This window comes from Alligator sinensis, unplaced genomic scaffold (assembly GCF_000455745.1).
Source record: "Alligator sinensis unplaced genomic scaffold, ASM45574v1 scaffold45_1, whole genome shotgun sequence".
NCBI lineage: Eukaryota > Metazoa > Chordata > Crocodylia > Alligatoridae > Alligator > Alligator sinensis.
Window position 1 is genome coordinate 1,642,863 of NW_005842267.1, and position 25,664 is coordinate 1,668,526.

At 45.1% G+C, this 25,664-nt stretch overlaps 1 protein-coding gene across 1 annotated transcript in view; it reads right to left on the reverse strand.

Annotated features, from left to right (window-relative positions):
• The window catches only part of DGKB (diacylglycerol kinase beta), a gene marked incomplete at its 5' end in the record, with an annotated part of 469,550 nt that overhangs the window by 353,427 nt on the left and 90,459 nt on the right, over positions 1-25,664 (reverse strand). Inside the window, one exon of the mRNA XM_014521864.2 lies at positions 17,656-17,730. Coding sequence (XP_014377350.1) covers positions 17,656-17,730 — 75 coding nt within the window. The remainder of the gene's footprint in view (positions 1-17,655; positions 17,731-25,664) is intronic.

The window sequence follows — 25,664 nt, forward strand, 5'->3', positions numbered from 1 at the left end:
TCACACACAAAAATAGAATGTGATATGGTTTGATCTTGATAAGATGGGTTAATGGGAGAGAGAAGAGAACAGTTCAACTGTTGACACCATGGGCACATCCCCATAAGGATGCACACATGGTTTGCAGTGCCAAAAACCCATTTGCAGTGCCACAAACCACATGTGGCACATGTGCACACATTCACCGTGCTGCTAATTTGCAGCATGGTGGGTTTTGACATGAGGAGATTCTGGTATAAAAAAGAAAAACCCACCAATAAAAAAAGCATCACAGCACACAGCAGCAGTGCACGCCACCAGATACAGAGCCTGGATAGCCAGAGCCAGATTTAACAGAGTAAATCTACCAATGTACCTTTTCTACTTAACTTGCCACTGAAGTCTCTTAAACAAAGTAACAGTAAAGAACAACAGCACTCAAAGGCACAGTTTGGTTGCTGAAATATTTGCTCCATTATTCTACCACCATAACTTTTACATTTTGCCATAAATATAAATGCTACAGCAAATATTAATAACTGAAAAACACTTATTTGCTTGACTATGAATGGAAAACTGAACACAGCTTTTCTCTCTTAGATTGCCAAAGCTGTTATTAGTTGGCCATGTAACTGGACAACCCACATTCCATCGTCATTATAACACTCAGTTACAAGTTTCTGTACACTAATTAGACCAAATTAATAAAATCACTTTCATTAAACAAAATTAATTATTGAGGGGAAGGGGCAAATACTCCACTCCAGAAGATCATATTTAATGTGTGAAGATTAACTGGTACATGGGTGCCAAACAGTTGTACAAGCTAAAAACACTGTTTGCAGAGGGCACTTCCTTCAGCTTCAGGTTGTAGCATTATAATAGAAAACTAATTTAAAGGTGTATTTGAAGGATGATATTCCAGTGTTGCAATATCTGTGTCTACAAAGTGTTAAATCAACATACTCCATAGTAGGCATGTGCAAAAGCAAACTGCCTTGCAAGATCAGAGCCTATATTTATATTTGTGGGACTAAGTTTAGGTATCCAAGCTGAAAATATTGGCTAATGATATACTTGGCATGCAGAAGTGAATGATAAGGACATTCTGGCATTATGAACTCCCCTTCCTCCCAGCCCCCAGCTAAAACTAAAGAGCACTATATTCAAATAAGTGATCCAATACTTATTCAGGATTAACATGAAAGGGTAATTCTGGTCTCCAATGGAATGAAAGTCAATTAAGCTGAAGACAGCATAAATAAACAGACATAATAAAGAAATACTGGACATAGTATCATAGTGCTTAGAGTTGGATGGGCCCTAAACAGATCATCAGGTCTGACCCCCTGCCCCGGGCAGGAACGGGTGCCGGGGTCATATCACCCCAGCCAAATATCTGTCCAGCTTCATCTTGAAGACCCCCAAGGTAGGAGAGCACCACCTCACTTGGGAGCCCATTCTAGAGCCTGGCAGCCCTAACTGTATAGTAACATCTCCTGATGTCCAGCCTGAAGCTTCTCTCTAACAATTTGTGGCCAATATTCCTAGTAACCCCTGGGTGGTGCCCAGGGGAACAGAGCCTCCCCCAATTCCTGCTGATGACTTTGTAAACAGCCACCAGATCACCTCTCAGCCTTCTCTTGTGGAGGCTGAATAGGTTCAGGCCCTTTAGCCTCCCTTCATAGGGCCTGCCCTGCTGCCCCTTGACCATGCGAGTGGCCCTCCTCTGGACCCTCTCAGTGCTAGCCACATCCCTCTTGAAGTGCAGTGCCCAGAACTAGGCGCAGTACTCTAACTGTGGCCTCACCAATGCTGCATAGAGGGGAAGGATCACCTCCCTGGACCTGCTTATGATGCATCTATAGATGCACGACAAGGTGTGGTTAGCCTTATTGACCGCTTCCTCACATTGGCGGCTCATGTTCATCCTGGAGTTAACAATGACTCCAAGATTCTTTTCTGCCACTGTGTTGACAAAAAGGGTGTTCCCCAGCTTATAGGTGTGTTGCTGGTTCCTGTAGTGTAAGATTCTCCCTAGATGCAGCACCTGGCACTTGTCTGCATGGAATTCCATCCTATTCTCATCAACCCACCTCTGTAATTTGTCTAGATCTAGCTGGATTCTGTCCCTCCCCCCAGCATGCCCACCTCGCCCCACTACTTGGTGTCATCAGCGAATTTGGACAGTGTGCATTCCACACCCACATACAGATCGCTGATAAAGATGTTGAACAGTACAGGCCCCAGGACTGAGCCCTACGGGACTCCACTGCCCACATCCCTCCAGGTCAAAAATGATTCATCCACCACCACTCTCTGGGTGCGACCATCTAGCCACTTTGCCACCCATCAGACTGTATAGGCATCAATGCCACAGTCACTTAGTTTTTTTTTAAGAGAATGTGGTGGGAAACTGTGTCAAAGGTCTTCTTAAAGTCTAGGAAGATGACATCCACCCTCGTTCAGGGACTTTGTGACCTGACCATAAAAAGAAGCCAAGTTAGTCAGGCAGGACCTGCCCTCAGTGAACCCATTCTGGTTGCCCCTGAGCATTAGCTCCCCTGCTGGGTCCTTGCAGATGTGCTCCATGATAATTTTCTCAAAGGTCTTCCCAAGGACCAAGGTAAGACTGACTGGCCTATAATAGCCAGGGTCCTCCTTTCTCCCCTTCTTGTAAATGGGGACCACACAGGCCCTTTTCCAATCCTCTGGTACTTGAACAGTGCCCCACAAGTGCTCATAGAGCCATGCCAGGGGCCCCACTATGACCCCCACCAATTCCCTCAGCACCCTCAGGTGAAGAGCATCTGGACCTACTGATTTAAATATGTGCAGCCCCTCCAAAAGTTCCCTAAATAAGTCGTCCCTAACCCCAGGTATGGCAGTGCCTCCCCTGGGTCCGTCCACAATTCTAGTGGGGGAGATGTCCTGGTCCCTGTTCAGAAATATGGAGGCAAAGACAGACATATAACAAGGAGATACGACATGCTCCAATGAGCCTATAACCTAATAAGACACAGCAAATGGATAGAAAAAAAATAAACGATGCAGGGAGAGGGTCAATGAGGTAAGAGAGTACTCATATTTTCATATAGATGGTGTATGGATACAATGCATGGTCCTCCTTGCCCAGGCACTGTAGCAGAAACAAACCTTAAAGAAGGATTTAATAAAAGGAAAATATATTTTACAAGTCTTGGATAAAGAATTATTAAAACACTAAAGAAAGCATATAAGTGTTTGTGGGAAAAGTGGAATAACTTGACTGAAATCATAGAATCATAGAAAATTAGGATTGCAAGGGACTTCAAGAGGTCATCTAGTCCAACCCCCTGCTCAAAGCAGGACCATCCCCAACTAGAACATCCCAGATTCTGATGGCAGATGACAAAACAAGGAGCAATGGTCTCAATTTGCAGTAAGGGAAGTTTAGGTTAGATATCAGGAAGAACTGTCTCATGAGGAGGGTAGTAAAATACTTGAACAAAGGTTACCCAAAGAGGTTGTGTAATCTTCATTCTTAGAGGTTTTCAAGACCCGGCTAGCCAAAGCATTGGTCAGGATGATATAGTTGGAGCTTGTTCTGCTTTGAGCAGAAGGTTGGACTACATGACATCCTGAGGTCCCTCCCAACCCTAATTTTCCATGATTCTATAAATCTACCTCTATTCTAAACTTAAAGGTCCTCTAAAAGAATCATAAACCTGCAAATTTTGCTAAGGAAGCTATGCATTGCCATTGCTAGTTGCAATTTTTGTCTCCTAAAAATATTCTGTGTTATACATCTCTTTGTTTAAAAGTCTCTGTGGACTGTAGGGTGCCTAGCAGCAAAGTAATCATGAATAAACTGTTGTAATGGATTTCAATAATCAAGGAAAAATAGTGTATTCTCAGAATAGGTCTGTAGTTTTGTGAAGTCACAAAGGTCAAGATGCTGAAGATTACATACTGAATTATAGAGTTGTGGGGATTCATCACAATTCATGCTGCAGAGTTAGGTGCCTTTTAAGCAGATGGAAGTGAAGTTTTAAATAGGATTGTTGGTACAAACTTGTGTACGGAGTTCTTAAAAATGGCATTTTATCAAATTAAGTGTTTAAGATAGTTAACAGAAGAACAACTTTTGTGGAAATAATTCCTATTATCAGGTATAAAAATAACATAAATTAGACATTTCAAATAATACGCCTAATGGAATGTGGAGTCTTTTCAGCTGGACAAAGCTTTTGAGAAATGGTGACCTCTCTACAGTGACATGTGGGTCTACAGCCGAACTGCTATTCTTCCAGCTATTATTTACCTCTCTATGAGGTGAATAATGACTGAATTTCAGATTCTTCAAGATCATTAAATCCACAATAACAGTTGTTGTCAGAAGTAGAAGGCTCCCATAGAGATATAACAACCAAATAGGGAAACTCTTTTCAAGGCTAAAAACACAGGTGCTAGGCACAAATTACACAATGTATCAGCCTGGCAATTTTCATGTCACTTTGTTAACTGTGGCAGTCTGTAACTGTGCAGTACCTTTTATACTTTTGTTCAGCTGCAGAGCTTACAGGGTTTCTCCAGTGCACCCTTATCTCTCTGCTCCCAAATAAAGAATTTCTAAGCCATTAATTAATATGTGCCAATGCTTAATGTGACTGTTGCCCTTTGGCTGAGCAGTGGTTGATTTCAGGGCCTCACAGCGGGTCAGTTTCTGTTTCTAGAGAGGAATCTATGTCACAGAGTCAGGTGCAATGTGATTTGTTTATATATACCATATAAATATGCTTATTTGAACTATGTACATAAGGCCTGTCAACCTTAAGCTGAGACAGAACCAGACAGCTTTAGAAAGCATAACTTGGTTATTCTGAAAAGTCACCAGAAACAGCCAGCATTGTCCCTCTCTCTCTACCTCTCTAATCAGTCTCAAACTACAAAACGTTCCAGTCCTGGGTAATGACCATTACTCAATCAAGATCCAAGGAGCAAGAGAAAATTCACCCTAGCAAGAGTCAGGGAGCAGTAGCAAATTTGCCTTTACAAGATTCAAAAACCTTTCCTCTGCTGAGCTGTTACTGTTGAGGAGTATTTTTAAAGAATTTAGCCTTTTTGTTGCAGTCACTTACAGTACTACAACCACATAGATACTGTGCAATATTGTACTTTCCCCTCTCCTGTAGAGCATCTCATTCCCCTAGGAGCATAAAAAGCTCCTATACAAATACACTGAAATGCTGAACTCACGTTAACTGAAGAATTTAGAGACTCGGGGCACAAAACCTTAACATCATATCTCTTTGGTTGTTGAATGGTACAGAATGGTGCCTCAAAATGAGATCACAGTATATAAACTCCTAAACACAAAATGTAGGTATTAAACAGTAGATAGTTTTCTTCTACAGAAAATGACTACAACACGCATAAATAAAATTAATAGTATTGCTTGCAATAGCTTACGAGGAATGGACAAACTACTTGGACATAAGAGCATTGCTCAGGCACACAGGGATGAAATCAGGAAGGCCAAAGCACCTGGAGTTGCACCTACCAAGGAATGTGAAGGGTAGCAAGAAGGTTTTCTTCAAATATATGTCAGCAATAAGAGGAAGATCAGGGAAACTGTGCATTCCTTACTGAACAGGGAGGCAGCCTAGTGACAGATGATGTGGAAAAGGCAATGCCTCTTTTACCTGCTTAGTCTTCACAGGCAACATCAGCTCCCAGACTACTGTACCTGGCAGAAGAATTTGGGGAGAAGGTGAGCAGCCAACAGTGGCAAAAGTACAAGTTAGGGATGATTTAGAAAAGCTGGATGTGTATTAATCCAATGGGATCAGACGTGATGAATGCGCGGATGCTGAGGGAGTAGTCTGATGAGATTGTAAAGCCACTGGACATTAGGGGTGTGCAAAGCGGGCCCTGTTCGATTCAAATTTGACCCAAATCGTGGACAGTGATTTGATTCATTGATTTGGATCGCTGTCCCTGATTCTATTCAGCTGAATCTGAAAATTAAATGCAGATCCAGAGAATCAGTGATTCAGATATAGACACAGCTTTAAATGTTTTTCCTACATACCTTGAGGTACCAGGCACAGCTCGTAAATGCTGCGATGCTGGGGCAGATGGAGCATCCCACAGGAGCACGGGGAGGGGCCTTCTGCATGCTCAGCAGCAAACCCGGAAGTGCTTCCAGTCCACCGGGGAGCGTGCAGGAGGGAGGCCCCTCATACCCCCCTGGCTTGGCGATCGGCTGCAGGGGGACCCTGGAAGCCCCCTCAGACCCAGGAGGCACCGGTCACTGAGCTGGGGAGGTGCAGGTGGAGGGGAGAGGGATCCCCCCTGCACCTCCCCAGCTCAGTGACCTCCCCAGCTCAGTGACCAGCTCAGTCCACTGCACTCTGGTGGACCTGGAAGTGGACTGGAAGTGCTTCTGGTCCATGTCTGGGTCTAATGCCGAGTGCGCTGGGGAGCCCCCTGCACTTCTGTGGGACACTCCATGTGCCCCAGCATAGCAGCATTCATGAGCCACCTGCTACCTAGAGGCATGTAGAAAAAACATTTAAAGCTGTGTCTATGTTGAATTGGTGAATCTTTCTGAATCTCTCTGAATCAATTTGGAGGGTTCTGATTCAATTCAGAGAGATTAAAGGATCCTCTGATTGGATTCGGATTTGGAGATTCAACCACTGAATAAGGCCAAATCTCTGCCAAATTGAATTGGGGACCGAAGCTTCATGCAGCCCTACTGGACATCATCTTTGAAAACTCATGGCAACCAGGGAACCACAGACCAGTCAGTCTTACATCAGATGCTGGAAAAATCATGAAGTCCCCAAGGAATCCATTTCTAAGCACTTGGAGGAGAAGGTGGTAATTACAAACAGCATGGATTCACCAAGGGCAAGTCATGTCTGACCAACCTGATTGTCTTCTACTATGAGATGACTGGCTCTATGGATGCAGGGGAGACTGTAGATGTGGAATAACTTGATTTTAGCAAGGCTTTTGATACTGTCTCCCACAACATTCTCGCAAGCAAGCTAAGGAAGTACGGGCTAGATGAATGGACTGTACGGTGAACAGAAAACCTGCTGTATCATTGGGCTCAGAGGGTAGTTGGCAGCCTGTATCAAGTAGAGTGCTGCAGGGGTTGATCCTGGGGCTGGGTTTTTTCAATATTTTCATCAATGACCTGGAAGATGACAGAGTGCACTCTCAGTAAGTTTAAAGATGACAGCAAGCTGGGGAGACTAGTAACTACACTAGAGGGCTAGGATTCCAAGAGCTAAACAAATTAGAGGATTGAACCAAAATAAATCTCATGAGGTTCAATAAGGACAAGTGCAAAGTCCTGCACTTAGGACAGAACACTCCCATACACTGGTACAGGCTGTGGACTGACTAAGCAAAAACTCTGCAGAAAAGTACCTGGGGGTTACAATGGACAATAAGCTGAATATGAGCCAACCGTGTGTCCTTTTTGCAAAAAGCCTAATGGCATACTGGGCTACATTAGTAGAAGCATTGCTAGCAGATCAAGGGAAGTGATTCTTCCCCTCTATTTGGCATTGGTGAGGCCACCTCTAGAATATTCTGTCTAGTTTTGCCCCCCACCCTCCCACCCCCTCCACTACAGACAGGATGTAGACCAATTGGCCAAAGTGTAGTGGAGGCCAACAAAAATGGTTGGGGGAGTGGCTAGGGAACATAAGTTACAAGGAAAACCTAAGGGGACGGTTGGGGGAGCGGCTAGGGAACATAAGTTACAAGGAAAACCTAAGGGAACTGGGTTTATTTAGTCTGGAGAAGAGAAGACTGAGTGGGAATTTAATAACAGCCTTCAACTACCAGAAAGGGTGGTTCCAAAGAGGATGGAGCTCGACAGTTCTCAGTGATGGCAGATAACAAAACAAGGAGTAGCGGTCTCAAGTTATAGTAAGGAAGTTTAAATTAAATATTAGGAAAAGCTCTCTCAGGCTCATAAAACACTGAAACAGGTTACCCAGAGAGATTGTGGAATATCCAACCTTGGAGGTTTGGAAGACCTGGCTAGACAAAGCATTGGCTGGGATGAACTAATTGGGAATGGTCCTGCTTTGAGCAGTGTGTTGCACTAGATGACCTCCTGAGGTCCCTTCGAACCCTAATTTTCTATGATTCTATTATTGCATAAAGGTGATAAACACATTTGAATTGAAATGCTTGACAAAATAGTGCAGAGACCCAGTAATCATGAATGATCCAAACAAATAATTAAAAAATATATTTTACATTTGTATAGCTTTTTTTCCCCAGTCAGTGATAGTAGTTTGTGTGATATGTATACTTTCTGATATGAAACAATTAAAGCAATTGTTTTTTGCTATTTCTGTTTTTTTCTGTTTGCTTGTTTTTGTTCTAGATTTGGGGGCATTTTTTTTTTTATAAAAAACACTCCTATGCAAACAGGAAGAAAAATGACTAAATGGCTGAGAAAAGATGGCTTATTCAGATGTATGGAACTATACAGAAGCAATGATCCTCTTAAAGAGACAATCCAACTACTGTCTACTAACAATCAACTACCAGTAGCAACAAGGAATGACATGCAGTGAACTGACCCTGTTGAATGAATTAAAGCTACAAATAAAGAAATAACCAGAATAAAATGTAATAAACACTGAAAACCAATTAGATGTTTCTTCACATGTACTCTGACATAAAACTAGTTTCCTAGTAAAATGAGAAAAAAATATATTTCCTTAAAGCAAAGGTTTGGTTCAGAGAAACCAATTTTAAAAGTTTCCCATTAAGGCTTTGTGTCTGCACTTAACACTGCCCTCTTGTGCCTTAAAATACACTGTCCTTTCACATCATCACATTACTTGACAAAGTAGCACATACACTCTGACTTCATATCATTATATATATTATATTATATATAAGAGCCTTCAGACCTAATTTGGTTTTTATGTTTCAATGAAACCTACACAGGATAACTTTGAAGAGAATTATTTCAGTGGTTTTAGGAGCTGAGGTCTCTAGATGCGAGTACAGATGTTCAAAAAACTGGGGGAAGAATCTAACTAAGTTACATGGTTTACTCTTAGAAACCCAGTTTAGATTGGAAGCAACCAGCATACATGTTCGCCCTTGCAGGTGGAAAGGAGGGGACGAGGGATGGGGATGCCACACAGGTAGCCTGAGCTGGTGGTGGCTGGCAGACGGGGAGTGCTCCTGCACACTTTCCAGTGTATTGTGCAGGTGCCCTGTGCTGCTGGATACTGCTGACTGCAACCAACCTCCCAGGCCACATCTGATTGGCTGCTGGACACAGGTAACCATGCCTCTAAACCCCTGCTGTCTCACCACAGACCCTCCCCTGCTCCCTGTCCAGAGTCTTCCCTTGTTAATTACATGCACCTTGGACATTGTGTCCAAGCCTGCCCATACTGCTGCATATGAAAACTGAAAACTTGGACAGTGTACAAGACAAGGACTGGGGCAAGACTGGACTGTGGTAACAAGACTACCACAAGAAAATCAAACTCCGCTAATGTCTTGCAACCCATTACACGTCAAGAGAGTAGAGTGCTTATGGTACCCATTACCAGACCTATGCTATAAAATAATAAAACTGGTTAAAATTGTTGGCAGAGACCTAACCCACTAATCACATGTGTGTATACCTAAGAAAGCAAGAAAAGGCTGACACAGTGAAGGCAAGGTAACCACGTATGCATTTCAATTGACCTAGCAGCTAAAGAAAACAGAAGACTAAATATGCATTTCAAGAGAAACTTGTAAAAGGTATAGGAAGGGATGCCCTGTATGTGACAAATGCACCCTGCTCACATTAACAGGCACAATATTTAAAGTGTAATGTATGTCTTGAGTTGGGTAAACAGAAAATACCAGTGCAAGCTATTGTAAATTTTCCCCATTGATTTACAAATACAGGCAGTCCTTGGACTTATGACACAATTGGTTCTGAAAACCGCGTCTTAAGCCAAAACATTGTAACTCGGAACCAATTTTCTCATAATAAAATGTTATAAATGGGGGATTGGTTCCTGAACCAAGGCCTGATACCCTATTTTCACTAAGAATACCCCAGAATTTTCTACTCAATCAACTATATATGAGTAATATAGCTACATTAATGTATTTATATTGTAAATAGCAATCATATTGATTTGGGAGGACTTATTTGAGGTGACTTTGCTGGACTTTTTGAAAGGCTCTTGGTTGGACTTTTTGAAGGGTTCTTGGCTGAAGTCTTCTCAGGAGTCTTGGCTGCAGGTTTTTCTGGAGTCTTGATTGTTTTGTTAAAGAAAGTGTCCAAGGAAGTTTGGACAGATGTTCTCCAGGGAGATGAGCGACGCAGTGAACTTGTTCGCTGGACTGGCGTTGCGTTGGATCAAATGTTGTTAAGTCAAAACTGATGTCATAAAGTTGAAACGGTGTCAATTTATAAAGTTGTAAGTGCGAAATGTTGTAACTCAAAACGTTGTAAGTTGAGGACTGCCTGTGCCCCAAAACAGATTTGGTGACACCTCTAAGGATCCTGTTGGACCACTCAGACCTATCACCTTTAAACTGACCTATAATTGCAGGGGCTGCAGAAAGAAAAACAGTCTTCACACCTAGAGACGTCTAGAACAGGAGCCAGGTAATTAACACTTGTATTAGGATGATCAACCTTTTCCTCCCTGTTTGCTTGGGCTCTAATCGGCCAACCACCAAGGAAAAATGTTATGATGCTATACAATTAAACAGCATAAAACCTAAGCAAATTTACCAGCAAGGGGTGTCCAGACCAAACCATCCTGCCATCCAGCCAACAAGTGAAGGATCCACGCTTTGAGGCTGTACAAGAATTTCTTTCTGCCTGTATTGGATAAAGATCTCTGTGCAGCTAAGATAATACTAAGAACTAATAGCTTGTTTAATATTGGGAGAGTCTTTTTCTGTTATTTAGTTTTGTAGCTTGTTGGAAGTTATTAAAACAGGCCTTTCTGCTATTCATCAACCAAATGTTGGGTCAATTCTCAAAGTGCTAAGTTTAAAAACCCACTTTCTACGTGCAACAGCACCCCACCATGGCACCACACCACCCAGGCCCAAGACTGCAGACCCAGAAGCTGTGGTGCATCCTGCTTCTTGCTTGTCACAACTCTTGCTGGAGGCTACAGGACATCATGCATGGGTGACTGCTGTCTCCTGAGTCTGGAGGGACACCCACAGAAGCTGCCAGCGACATCAGTGGCAAGGGCAGAGATGGCAAGCATCTGCAGAAGCCGCCAATGGTGGTGTCAGTTATGAGGATGGCCCTGTTGGGGGGGCATGTGCCCCCACCCCATGTCCCCCCCTATGTGTCACCTATGACATCATGCATGGCCAACTGGACATGACCCAGCAGGTGGTCTCCTTAGGATGCAGCTTACTGCCCACCAGCCAGCAGCTGGCCACTCCAGACAGGGCCACTTACCACCCCTTCCACACATCAAGCATCCCTGGCCTGGGTCACTGGCTGCCATGCAGGCACTGAGGATGGGGCCACCCAGAAAGCTGGGGTGTTTAGGCATCACCTTCAGACTGTTGAGCACCAGCTCTGGGCCTTTGCCACCAGCAGTAATTGATGGGAGTAGATCTTGCTGGACTCTAGGCTGACAAACAGCAGGTTCAGAACTTCTGCATGAGCTGGACCACCTTCTTGGACATCATTGCCCAGGTGGCCCCCACATCATGTGACTGCACATTGGCACATGTTCCCCACTCACATCAGAGAAGTGGGTGGCCATCATCATTTGGAAACTGGCCAACTCCAGCAGTCTCCACTCCCTCACAAAACAGTTAAGGTTGGGCAAGATGTGCCTCATCATTCAGAATGTCCTAATGTCCTGGAAAAATGCCTCATCAACCCACAGGAAGTGGTCACTGGTTTCCCTACGAGCCGTGGACAGCACCCACATCCCTATCCTCTGCCTGCCACAAGGCACCCAGGTTTTCATCAAGTGCAAGGGCTATTTCTCTGTTATCCTAAAGGGCATTGTTGAACACTGGGGCCACTTCACCCACATCTTCACCAGCTGGGCAGGAAGCAGCTATGATACCCATGTCTTCTGCAACTCCCTCCTCCCTCAACTGATGGAAAATGGGTACTACAATCCTGGGTTCTCTAGTTTCATGGGAAGCATCATCGTCCCTCCCCTTATCATCAGGGACCTGGCTCATGAAGCCCTACATGGGGCAGATGGACTGCCAAAGACAGCATTTCAACTACTGCCTGAGCAGGTAGAGCATCACAGGGGAACATCATGGCCACAGCAATGGCTGGGCCTGAGCAATGGCCCCACAGTACCTGAGTCATGGCTAAGCTACTACTGCCTGTGCTGGACTGCCAAAAATAACACTTCAACTATTACCTAAGCAGGTAGAACATGACTGTTGAGTGGCCACGTCAAGGCATGCTGGCAGGCTCCCAGCAGGCATCTTGAGGTGCAGGAGAACTTGCCATGCTTCATCATTTCTGTAAGCATCCTCCACAACATCTGCAAAACCATGGGCATGGCACATAGATCAGGAATGGTGTGCTGAGAATGCACAGCAAAGGAAGCCTGGGGAGAGTGAGCCTCCCACGGACGTTGGGAGTACCAGCCCTGTAAACCGACAGACAGTCCGGGTCCACAAAGCCCTGGCAGACCACTTCCCGGCTCATGGGGACCAGGGGTCCTCCATGGATGAGTAGGGCCAGAGAGGTTCAAGTCCTAAAGTGCCCATGCCCTGGAACCAGGCGATTGATCTCCTGGCCCAGGCTCCTCTAGTCCCACATCCAGGTGAGATTGCCCATAACCCTGGCTGCCTGGATGCCTTTCCCCCCAGCAACTCCCCTGAGAGCCATATGACAAGATTCAGGGGAATGAGATGTGAGAAAGAGATGTGTCTCAGTTTACAATGTTGCAATTGCCAAACTTTCCTTGTTTTTTTTTAAAGAAAACCTATTTGAACATTGCTTGTGCTAGAACTTGGTTCCTCTTCCCGTTGATGCAAACCAAAGAGTTCTTTGTGTAGGGGCTGGATAGGTGGGTGATCCTGGCCCACTGGCCACCTGAGTGGGCTGCGGGGCTGGGAGCGAAAGTGACTGTAGAGCTGGAGGTATGATCACAATAGGGGCTGTAGATTCCTGGTGCTCCCTCACAGGACCCATCCACTCCCCACTCCAAGTCCAAGTCTCCCTCTGTGGGAACCCTGACTTTTCAACCATCAACCATGCCTGGACCCCACCTCATGTGATGAGACCAAGAACGGAGCCAGGACCTGCCCATCCCCACTGTGGCTACAATGCTCCCCTGAAATGGGGACCTGGACCAGGAGAGAGATTGCAGGTGGATGAGCTCCCCGTGGGCCCCCCATGTTGCAGGTGAATGAGTCTGGACAGGTGGCTTGTGAGCTGTGCTCTCCCACTGGTTCCAAGCTCTTCTGCGCCCAGCTGGAACTGTCTCAGAACTGCTTGGGGGCTTGCCTACACAAGTCAGCTGCCACAGCTTGTGGGGGATGGATCAGCCTGGAGAGGAAGATGGCGTTTGGGAAACCCTTGTTTTTGGGCCACAGGCACTCCAGTCCCACTATCTTCACCCGACACAACCCAGCAGAGCACGTCCCACTAAAGCTCTTTCTATTTCCCTGAAACATGGGTCACCAGGTCCATCACCTCACTCTTTCTGTCTGGGTCTGCCTCCATCAACAACTTTTCTTCCCAGTCAGAGCATGGTGGAGACCTTTCCCCCCTGCCAGGCACCCAGGGATCCCTCCCACAGGACCTCCATTACTTTCACCCCATGTAAGACTTCCCAGAGTGGGGAATGGCATGCCATCAGGTGCTGGGCAGCAGTCTCTCCCACCATCCATAGCCTGTGGGGGCTATAGGGTCTCTGCAGGAGGCAGCAGTGGTGCCAGTTTGGGGCACTAAGTGGCCACAAAGCAATCTAGGACCCTGTTCATATACTCCCTCTCTTGGTGCTGGGACTCTGCTAGCTCTGCTGAGGGACAGATTGCCTCCTCAAAACTACAGGTGGCCATCCCAAGCCCCTGTTCCTGCACCTTGGCAGCTTGGGTGTAGGCATCCCTTGGCCTGAGGATGTCCTCCCTTCATATCTGGAGTCTCTCCTCATGCCACTCCCTCAGCTTCCAGTGCCATGAGTTATCTGTGCATGCCTAGCACTCAGAGGTAATGACCAAGACTTGCAACATCTTCTCCCTCTTTCTCTGACACCACCTACAGGGGTCCCTTGTGCACTCTGAAGTTGCATGACCCTGTCCTTGAGCCACCATTCTGTCCTCTGTGCACTGTCCTCCCTCACACAGGTGGTGTCTCAGCAGTTTGACAGGGGAAAGACAGCATCTTTGGGTAAAGTATCAACTTTTGCTAATAAAATGAAGGGCAAGCATTTAAGACCGTCCCAACACTCAGCTGGGTACTGACAAAGAGATAGGAAAGTAGTTTTGATAAGCTCCCTGTCTTGTCCCTTTTTGCCCTGTGTTTGGGAGCCATGCCTCTGCTCTCTACCCTGAAAAACAGAGAACTGGTCCTGTGAGTGGGCAGTAAGCTCTGCAGCAGTGCTTGGATGGGTTACTGGGGAGAAAGGGGCTGGGTCCCTCTCCAGGATCTATGGCAGGCACCTGCTCCACTCCCTCACAGGATCTGGGGACCTCGAGTCCTGCCAACAGAGATCTTAAAACCCCTGGCATCATTCCCTTAAAAGAGAGACATTATGGCAACTCCTGTACAGGACCAGTACTTCACTGCTAACTTTTCCTGGCTGGGCCTGGAGGGATAAGCTTGACCATTTTGCCTTGGGAAACCCCAGCCAATACACCCTGTTCCTGATGCAGGACATGGTCCCCCAGAAGACCTGGGGTTTGACACTGGGGTGGGGGAAGTCATCTCCTTTCAAGGTGCAGAGAAGAAGCCCAGGTTGCCATTCACCGTAAGAGTCTGGTTTGCATGTTACCTGTGGCTCTGCAATGAGCTGATATCCACACGGGGGTAGTGGGGAACTTGGCACCTTGACTGAGCTCTAGGGAGGGAGAAAGGGGTTGGGATGGGAGGTGAGGGGGTGAATGGTCTGCTCAATGCTGAAAGACTGTGTTAGCTGTGTTGAAGATCTATCAAGGAATCAATGGCCTGAGGCCCCATGCTTTGAGTGGTCAGTGTGAGGGTAATTCACTGGCCCCCCACACCCTGCCACCCATGCACTGGGACCACCCTTTCTGGGGTTCTCCACAGCAACAGGCTGGGAGAGACCTGTGACCATGGAATGGTTTGTAGAGGCCACTGGTCCATGAGGGGCAGGGGAAGGGGAGGAAAGGGGAGCAGGTTGGGTACAGTGCCTACTTTCTGGAGAAAAGCTTGCACAGATGGCTTTGGGTTGTCATGGCATCATGCTCCTATCTCCCTGCCCTGCTGGGTGTGGACACGGCCTGCCTGTTCCCTTCCCCCGACTTCCCTTTAGGGGCTTCATGTTTCTTCCAGTGCCTGGGTCCCCACCACGGTCACGTGGAGCAGGCTCAAGCTGTACCTGGCTGGGCAGCAAGGTGCAGTTGCTCGGTTCCAAAAACTTCACCAGAACTGTGGGGAGGGCTGGGTGTGGGTGCTGTGGTGGCAGCCACTACTCTGGAAGTCAGGGAACTAGGGGATGCTCTGGGCATCTGGAAGTGGGAAAATGAATAGATGTTGGAGGACCAGAAGCAGAACACCTGTGGCAGTGATGTTGGCAGAGTATCCCTATTGCTAGGTGTTCAACCAAGTTAGCTGTTTTGAAGACTGGGGAGGGGAGAGTGGGCAATACATACAGGTATGCTTCCAGAAGATGGAGGACACTGCATTGGGGTCCAGTTCCTGGGTCATGACAAGTGTGCTGTCAGAGCTTTCCCCCATGTCCTGTACATTGGGTCTGTGGCCTTGACCATGGTTGAGAAGATGTAGAGGGAGCTGAGGTGCTGCTTCAGGTGCACCTCCGCTGCTACGTCCTTCAAAATTCTGGGGACCAGCAGCATTGAGCTGTCAAAGCCCTGCTGGTTCTGGGTCTCCTGCTCACCCCAAATGGAGAGGAGATCACTCACCACCCCATGGCCCCAGTTGTGTCACCAGGGTGGGGTAGTGGAAGAGGATGGGAAGAGGTCTTTGGTGGTCTGTGGTGATGCCGATGGGGTCTCAGAATCTGCATGTGGGTAAGGGTCCACCTCCAAGGAGTGGGGTAGGTGAGAGGGTAGATGGACGGATGGATGGAATGGTGGCTGTATGTAAGTGTGGGTCATGGCACATGGCTCTCACTCTAACTCCAGTTGGGTGTGGCCTCTGCTCCAGAATGATTGGGTCTGCATGGGCCAGGCCACCCCCATGATCTCAAACTTTCCAGGGGCTTACCGCAGATGTCCCCACAATGCTGGCAACATCCCATGCCTCAGCCTGTAAATTTCCAGTGACCTCTACCTGTAACCCTGAGACAGCTGACCATGCCCCACCTGCTCCTGAAATTTCCAGGGGAGTCTACCTGCCTGCCCTTCCTTGGATGCTCAAAGCTTTCCCTCCCCTACGTCCTAGTACTCTGGCACCCTTTGGTGCAGGCCAAAAAACGCTTGCAACAACCCACGTGCACATGACTCTGGTACCTTCTAGAAGTGGCCAAGCTGTGGAGTTCATAGGGTTGCCTTCATGCCAGCCCAGTCCAGAGATTCTACTCCCTCACTGCCACCTGCAAGAGGTGAACTTGGATGTTGGAGGAGGGGGAGGGTGTGGCTCTATACTAAGGTCTAGGCCTCACCTAACCAAAAATAAATAGTTAGAAAAACTCCTCAAAACCCACACAAAAAAGGAAACATAAAAACTAATATTGCATAATGCATACAACATGGCATGAATGTGCAAATACTTTCATTCCATTTTTCTTCTAGCTAACGTGAAATTTAGGAATTTAATCTAATTAATATACAAAACATCTTAAAATCCTTCATCATGGTTTGGACTATTCCCTACTACTCAGGCTCAGATAGTAGAAAATAAGAAATTTACCTTAAAACTGCAGGTGTAGATTCTTTTAGTTGGCATTAAATTTGTGTTCTCGGCTATATGTTCAAGGGTGTGGCTGAAGTAGCGTTACTTTAGCTGGCACGATGTTCTCCCTGGAACTGCTGCAGCTACTATAACCTATGCACTCTAAATTAAGTCATTTTTTTAAAAATCTTTACTGACCACTGAATCTATGAAGTTGTTTGATGGCTTAGAAGAAATACAAATCTTTGCAGAAATATTTCAAAATGGGGGGGGGGGGGGGGAAGGAAAAACACTCTTGTTAAACTCCCAGAGATGCCTCTTTGAGGTGGTGCTTAGATACATAGAATGTAGAAGTGGTCCCAGAGGGGATTCAGAGTGCAGGTCAAGCAGTCAAAGGTACAAGGAAAATATAATACATCACATAGGGAAACAGTACAATGCATGGATAGCATAGAGTGTAGTATAGATGATGTGTAGTTTTACAAGTATATATACACACATAATTTGTGTCATTCTTTCAATTATTAATTCATAACTATGTTTGGTTGATATATTCAAAGCCATCTATATGTATCACTATGTTTATTTAATTATGCTGTATTTTATTAAATGAGCTCCTGTAATGATATTAGCCTTAGACTTACCCTGGCATTGGTCCATTTCCAGCAAGACTATAAACTTGACGAGGGTTTAAAAGGTACTGAAATTTTCTGTAAATTCTGTAGAGATTAAAAAGATAGGAGGAAAAGCATTTAGTCCGATGACTTTTAAAGAAACCTGGATACAAGAGTTGGAGCAGCTAACATACTAAGTTGTACTTTAATCATTTCTGATAAAATCTCACAGTATTACAAAACAGTAGAGAGAGCAGATATATTATTATACTTTATAAAGCTCTGCAAGTGTTTACAATGCTTTTCAGGTGTAAAGTTGAGACAAGGGCTTGTAATCAAATATCTAGTATATAAATGCCACATTTACCTGACTCTATAAAGAGGTTTTTAACCCCATTCTGCTTGGGGTAAAAATTTCCTTGTCTGAGATTTCAGTACAAGGTGGAGGAGGGGGCAGACAGCTGCTGCAGCTCTGATACCGGCCCGAAACCTCGGTAAGAGCCAGTCAGAGACACAGCTCCTTAAAAGATGACGGTGCGTGATGCTTTCTGTAAAATTCTGGAAAGATTTTTCCAGCCAGTGTTTCAGCAACTAGTCAAAATGAGATGCAGGAAAAAAGGGAGTTTAGGAGTCGTATATGATGCCTCCTCAGTATCTCACTGTTTCATCACACAAATGGTGGTAGGACAGGGAAGGATTAGAGAGAGTTTCAAGTGAGATGTCTGTGTCTAAGAACAATGGCATCTGGAATTTTAAAAAAATGATACATAAGATCCAAATTTTCTGCATATTCATAGATACTTGGCAAAATTTGGGGTTACAGCCTGTAGAAATATACCATATCACCGAGGAAGAGGAGACTCCCAGCACACTGAGGAAGGGGAACCTGTGCAGTTTACTGAGACACCCTTTATTTATACCTATGATTCACAAATTGGACTGTTAACAGATAGTAGACCTACTGGCTTACAGGCAACCATTCAGTGGAGGCCCCCCATCCTGTTGTGAAACTTTCTTGAGATGTAACACTGTTGTTAGAACAGGTTTTGAAATGTGAGGTAAAGATTACAGCCGATAGAAACTAAGTTTCTTTTTGTTCAGGCAGTTCTCCCAGACCCAGTGGAAAGGTCAATTATCTCACTTGGCAAACTCAAACCAACGATTTTATAGTAGGCAGTGAAGGCCCTTACAAAACCAAGAGGAAGAAGTTCACTGAGAGTTTATTGCACCCAGAACTGAGGGTAGGCAAGTGCTGGAGACTGTTTTAGGATCAAGAAAAGTCACTATAGTGAATGCCTCTGAGCTTAAGAGTATGCTTTCTGAGGTGTATTACCATATCAGAAAATGACCTTCTGTTTACCTGTGCAAATACAGGCATTAGCTCAAAAATTCTTAAGGCTATTGAACTAAAGGAGAGAGATTTGCCCTCTCATATACAAGATTCCAGGCATAACTCACTGCTAACAACACTTGGGATTCAAAGAGTACTAGTCTGGATGGTCAACAGAAAAAATATGCCCTATGATGAACTCTTATTTGAACTGAAATTTATCAAGGATGAATGTTCTGACAAGCATGAGATAGCTTCATCAAGACGTGGAAGAGAAAGGAAGACCCAATAATAAAGTTAGGTTTAGTTGGTGAAGAAATTGAAGGTCATTTAATACTTGTAAGAAATTCTGAAAGAGATTGGAAAGAGAAATACTTCCAAACTGAGCAGCAGTTGGATAAATTACAGACTGCTAGGTCAAAACGTGTTCCACCCAGCTCAAAATGACATTTAACTCCTCTGAGGCCTAAGGAAATTAGTAACCAAATGGTAACAGAATCAAAGGTCATGTATTTCAACTGTTTACAGCAAAGGCAAGTCATAGGAGACTGAAAATACTCCCAAACCCTAATTTTGTGCAAAAAACAACTGAGCAGCAGATACTCAAGATCATATTAAACAAAAGATACTCAAGATCTCAAAAACAAAAGATCTTCCCCAGGCAAAGCTACCAGCAAGGGGTCTGTGTGGAAAACAGTCAGTTCAAAATCTAGTAGGGCTTGGTTATCACAGCTAAGTTTAGACAGATATAGTGCAAAGTACATGTTTAACAGATACTGGTTTTCTCTTACCATGCTCAAGTGAAACATAGTGCAGTGAACACTTATCTTTCTGGCTAGAAACAGACATTGTATTTATTTCTGGATAAATTGTGTCTATGTTTGTCCTGGAACAAAAATATCCCAGGATTGGCTCATACATATATTGTCCTCCTAATCAGGGGTTAGTAAGCTGCTGGCACCAGTGCTGTTTTTCTGCCACTGATTCAATGATGCAATCCTAGGGTAACTGTTGGAATGTACTTTGCAATATCCTGGAATAAACTGTTAGCACCTCTTACTGATAAACTCTTTTAGGACTGATCCCAAGACAATGGACAAGGACGTCTGTACAACTGTACCATCTCCCAGAACAAAATGGTTTGCAGCCCCTGAAATCCTCAGCTCCTTTGTGGTATGCTATGAACTGAAAGGAATGAAGAATAAATCATTCCTTACATAATTTTGCATTTCTCAAAGGCTATTTGTGGGACCAACTAGATCCTAGTTCTCATTTGTCCAGTCTTACACATTAACACTAGCATTTAACTGAACACTGTAAGCAAGAATGGAGTTCTCACTTGATTAAGAAGACTTCATTACCAAATGAATAGGCAGAAGTCTAACTACTAAGTCAAAAACTGCAGAGAGTCAACTTCAGCAAGAGGACAGAAATGAGATGACTTTAAAAGGAAGAGTCAATAACAGTTCCAGCTGGAAGCTCATATACAGTACCTGTAATCGGGTATCTTATATTCAAAGAGATACAGATACTGTAGTTGAACTTGGAGAAGTAGCAATCACTGCTTCAAAAATCTCATTTGAGACATAGCTGAGGAACATTAGAGAAAGACCCGAGGGTTATGGCTAAAGAATAACTGACACTTATGTGATCTCCATCTCTTGGCTGACACATGGGGTTTTGAACTAAGGGGAAAAAAGCCTGGACCATTGCAGTTTGTGCCCAGGTTCTTTAGTTGCTATAATCTCAGAAACTCAGTGGATGGGCAACAAAAAGAGGCACTTGTAAAAGTTATGCACTCCTACGGCATACACAGCCCTCTGAATTGTCATGACTTCTGATCATTTTGAATTGTAGGAGCATGAACGGAGAGTACCTAAAGAGGCAGGCAGATACACATATTGGAATCCACATGAAAAACATGTTGGAGTCTTGAACAGGACACAAAATATGTCTACACAACATTTTGTGTGGTGTATTAATAGCTGAACTAGATCTGAACAATCTGGCTTGGGTATCAGAAGCAATATAGGTACATTAGTAAGGCACTTTGTCTAAAAAAGCAGGTATGCCTATGTGGATTGCCTCAACAATATAGCTATACCATTTCTGGTACTCAGGCTACTTTAGAACTTACTCTCTGTACAGCACCACATTGTGCTACATTGACATACTCAAGTGTATGACTTCATGAAGGTATTTAGAATTAACAGAGTGGAGGGAGGCACTGGTATATTATAGTGGCCAGGAGTCTTTCAGAGATGTAGGCTGGAACAACCTGGCTTGTGTCTGAGGTGGGCTGGTGTTCTGAGCTGGCCACCAGCACTACCACTTGTTGCTGTTCCCCATTTGCAGTATGGGCATAGCTCCTCACCACTCAGCCCTGGTGTGGGCAAAGCTCCCTGTCACTGGAACACTTCTAGAGCACCACACCACCAACAGTGTCAAAGTCCCCTGGCTCCATGGGCCAGATCCAGTAGCTCAGTGGACCAGATTCAGCATGTAGGCTGTGTGATGCTGAGGCCTAGTATATTAGCAGAGGGAAGGATGGATACAACAGGCACTCATAAAGAGCCTTAATGATGGCTTTAGTTATATTAAATATGTTTTCTTCCCTAAGTTTCACAAAGGGGTTTACAGTTATACCAATACAAATCTTTGTCATACCACATATGAAAATGGCTATGGAATATTTATGCAAAGCTACAAAATAATTTTTTAAAAGTGAGCAAAATCACTGTAGGGTTTCAGATTCTGAGAACCTCTAAATCTATAATAAGGATGTATAACGCTAAGTGAATTAATAACCCCCCCCTCATATTTTAATTAATATTTTAAATTACACATTTTAAAATTCTTTTTCCATTATCTTCCTTATCTTGTTTTAGCTTCTAGTTATTTGTTTTTTGCTTTCTGTTCTACTTCATTTTCACCCTATTTTCCACTAGATCTCCAGTCCTTTCTTCACAGATGTTTCCCCTAAGCAAAACAGGGAACCTAATGACATCTAATTTGAACTTTTTAACTTATAATGTTTGAATGGTTCTAAATTAGGGAAAACAGAATTTCCCAGACATAATTCTATGCACTTCCTAGTGACAATGTGTAATGTACTAAAGGTCTAAAGGGGGAAGGTTATACATACACAGTGCACATATACACATACAAATCCTCTTAAGCTATGGCCATCTGTAAATCACTATATAAAGAATTTCTGTAGTTTATCAATTATTTATTGATGCCAGTCACCCCTTAACAAATAATAACATACAGACACAGACAATACATTTCAGCCTTCCCACCAGTCATGAAAGAAGTAGTCAATGTGGGGTGATAGGCTTAATTTTGCAGATAGGTGAATTACAGTGAACTGCTATGATGATTATTGGATCAGACATAACAGGTGGATTGTAAAATATTGTGCACCTTCTTTTTACAAACATGTAGTTACAAAGAATGTAGTAGCTAATTTACAAGAGGGCAAAAAGCGGTAATCTTAATTCAGTGGCTAGTATATTTTAGCCACAGCTTTATGGTTTGTGGAATATGACTTGCTGAAAGTACATGTCTATTTAAACTCACATTAATTAGGCCTAAAAGGACCTCAAAATCACTATTACTATGAGGTACTAGAAGCTTGGTACTATGCTTATTAAAAACCTTAGCCACTAAAAAGATAAGTGCACCACAGTATCCTGTTTCAGGGATAAAGGTTGTAGATGTGTTGGTCCAAAAGTACAAGCATAATTTTACTCAGCTTTCCCTGAGCTCTGCTAGTTTTCCCTGGCTGCTTATTCCCCTGTAAGCTCGTTCTTAGTCCACTGCCTGTATCTAATAGCAGGCCTTTTCTCTTAAAGTATCAGGGTCTTCTAATCCCTGTTAGTCAAGTGTCTAGGTTTGCTATAGGAAGAGGAAGAGTTAGGTACCTCAAAAGGGAATAAAAAGCATCTAGCATGCTCAGAAGGCTGCTACTTGCATGTAGATAATTAAAAACAATGAGGACAGTTTGAATGCCCTGACTTCTCCAAATTTTAGGTCCCTGAGTCAGGGCTGCAGGACAGGGCTGGCCCACAATTTTTGGGGCCCTCTGCAAGATATAGTTTTGGGGCCCCCGATCCATCGAAAATTCAAAATTACGGTTAATTGCAGTATAAACTCACTGAAATAAAATAGTCAGGGCTGGGCTGTGCACACATTGGCTGTGCACACATGGGTTGTGCTGCAGGGGATGCAAAGTGGGGGCAGCACATGCTGAGGATGCCTGGGTTCCCTCCCTAAGGCCGGGGCCAGGGCGGGAATGGAGCTGGGAATTCCTCCCCTGCTCGGCCAGGAAGGGTCTACACCCGCATCGAGCCCTTCAAACATGGTGCAGGCAGTGGGGGATGAGTGGGGCACGGGCCCTTGGCTGCATGACCCCCTGTGGCCGCAGGTTCCACAGGATAGGACGGGCTGGCCCTGCTGCAGAAAGATAACTCTGTCTACTTGAGGTCCACATCAAGAAATCCCCTACTGATGGTAAGTGCTTACAACCATTCTTTCATAGGAGTGTGCACTGCTAACTCCTTTCTTTCTAAAATATGGCAAGAGGAAGAAGTGGTGCTATGATGCTGTTGAGCTAACAGTTTAATGATCACAGTAACTGGGAGACCTGGGTTCAGCTGCTTTCTTAATTATTATGAGTTCAAATTCAAATCAGGAGTTTTCATTTTATCCAATGACACTTTTATTTAACATGTATAAATATTCCAGACAACTGGAACCAGATGCCAAAGCTCTCCCCTTACAGGTGGGTGCCCTAGCAGCTAGGTTACAATCACTTTCTCCTCTTAGATACTCTCTCTGACCTTAAAGATCTTGCATGCTTTTCCACACAGTCACCCAGCATTGCAGGAAAAGGGAATGGCAAGGGTGGAGGGAAGTGGCATCATTGAACCTAGCCTTATCTACAGCCCAATGGTTAGGTTATGTATCCTGGAAGGAGGGAGCCATAGGTTTGAATTCCTGCAGGTTATAGAGGGCATGTCTACACATGCATTTGTTCCAGGAACAGTTCACTCTTGAGTAAAGTACTCCAGAGTAAATGTTCCAGGGCACAAATCTACACATGCAGAGAAGTGGGAGCAGATCTGCTGCTCCTAGCAGTAAACTGCTCCTGCTTCCTGTGGCCCTGCAGTGGGCCCCTTCCACCACAGAGGGGGAACTGGATGCTCTGGCTGCTCCTGCCTGCAGTCAGCAGCCATCTTCAAAAGGCAGCCCCAGTCCCTGCTCCCTGACCAGCTGCTTTTCTGGCCAGAAGTAGTGTGCACAGTGTGGAAGCAACATGCAACAGCTCCATCACTGCAGCAACAGCTCCATCACTGCAGCCTCTGCCTTCCTGCACCATAGCTGCTCCAGCATCTGCCCCTCCCAGTGACATCCAATGCCCTGGGCTCCTGGTTGCCAGTGCTGGCCCTGCTGGCCCACCACAATAACCACTGTCTGGCCCAGGGCAGTCTTGGTCCTGCTGGCTCCCCCATGCGCAGCAACTGCCTGGCCAGCCTCACTGCACCATCCCAGGCTCCCCACCACTGAGCAGCTACCACCCAGACTTGGTCCCGCTTGTCAGCTTCAGCAGGGATGCCGACAGCATGCTCCTGGATGCCACTGCCAGGGCCATCCATGCCCTCCTGGGCCTCCAGCTGTGCTGCCTCTGGGTCCGTGTGGCCAGCTAGTACTGGTGGCTGCCTATTGTCCAGCAGAAGCTGGAGGTGTTCCGGTGACCCAGGCCACCTTCCAGGAGGCTCATGAATGCAGCAATGCTGGGGTGTATGCAGTGTCTTGACAGCAGGCCTGGAAGTAGATCAGAAGCACTGGTCCCTCCTGGATCTGGGGGGCACCCGGGATCCCCCTACAGCCGATCACTGAGCCACAGGGGTGCATGGGGGGGGGGGGGGTGCGTGGCTCGGGGGGGGGGGGGGTCTGCATGCTCCTCATTGGACCCAGAAGTGGACAGGAAGTACTTCTGTTCCACACCTGGGTTTGCCGCTGAGCATGTGGAGGACCCCCCTGCACTCCTGTGGTATGGTCCATGTGCCCCAGCATTGCAGCGATCATGAGCCACGCTGGTACCTTGAGCTATGTAGAAAAAACATTTAAAACTGCGTTTATGTCTGAATCGCTGATTCTTTGAATCAGCATCGAATCTTCAGATTCGGATTCAGCTGAATCAAATCAGAGACAGTGATCTGAATCAATGAATCAAATCATGATGCCTGATTCAGGCTGAATCTGAATTGAATAGGGCCTGCTTCTCACACCTGTACTGTTCACTTCTCTTCCAATTTAATCTGTGCACTTTAGACTAACCTGCAAAGGCTAAATTGATTTAGTCTTGGGCTTTTTTTACTGTCTGTACCTAGACCTAATAGCCTGTACCCCTTCCTCTCAAATTTGGTCATCTGAGGACAAGCTTTAACCACGCAGTAAATTACTGTTGAACAGACCTTATTATATTCAATAGATAGCATGGCACTAAAATAATGTCTATATATTCCAATGTGAAGAGAGTGAAGATTCTTCCCATATTAGGAACATTGGCTACTTGTACATGCCACAGAGGTTTAGTTCAATTTAAACCTCCCTAAATTGAAGCAATGTGTTTTTAAAAGCAACACTTCAATTTAGGGAGAATTAAACTGAAATAACCACCCTCGTGGCGTGTACACAAGTG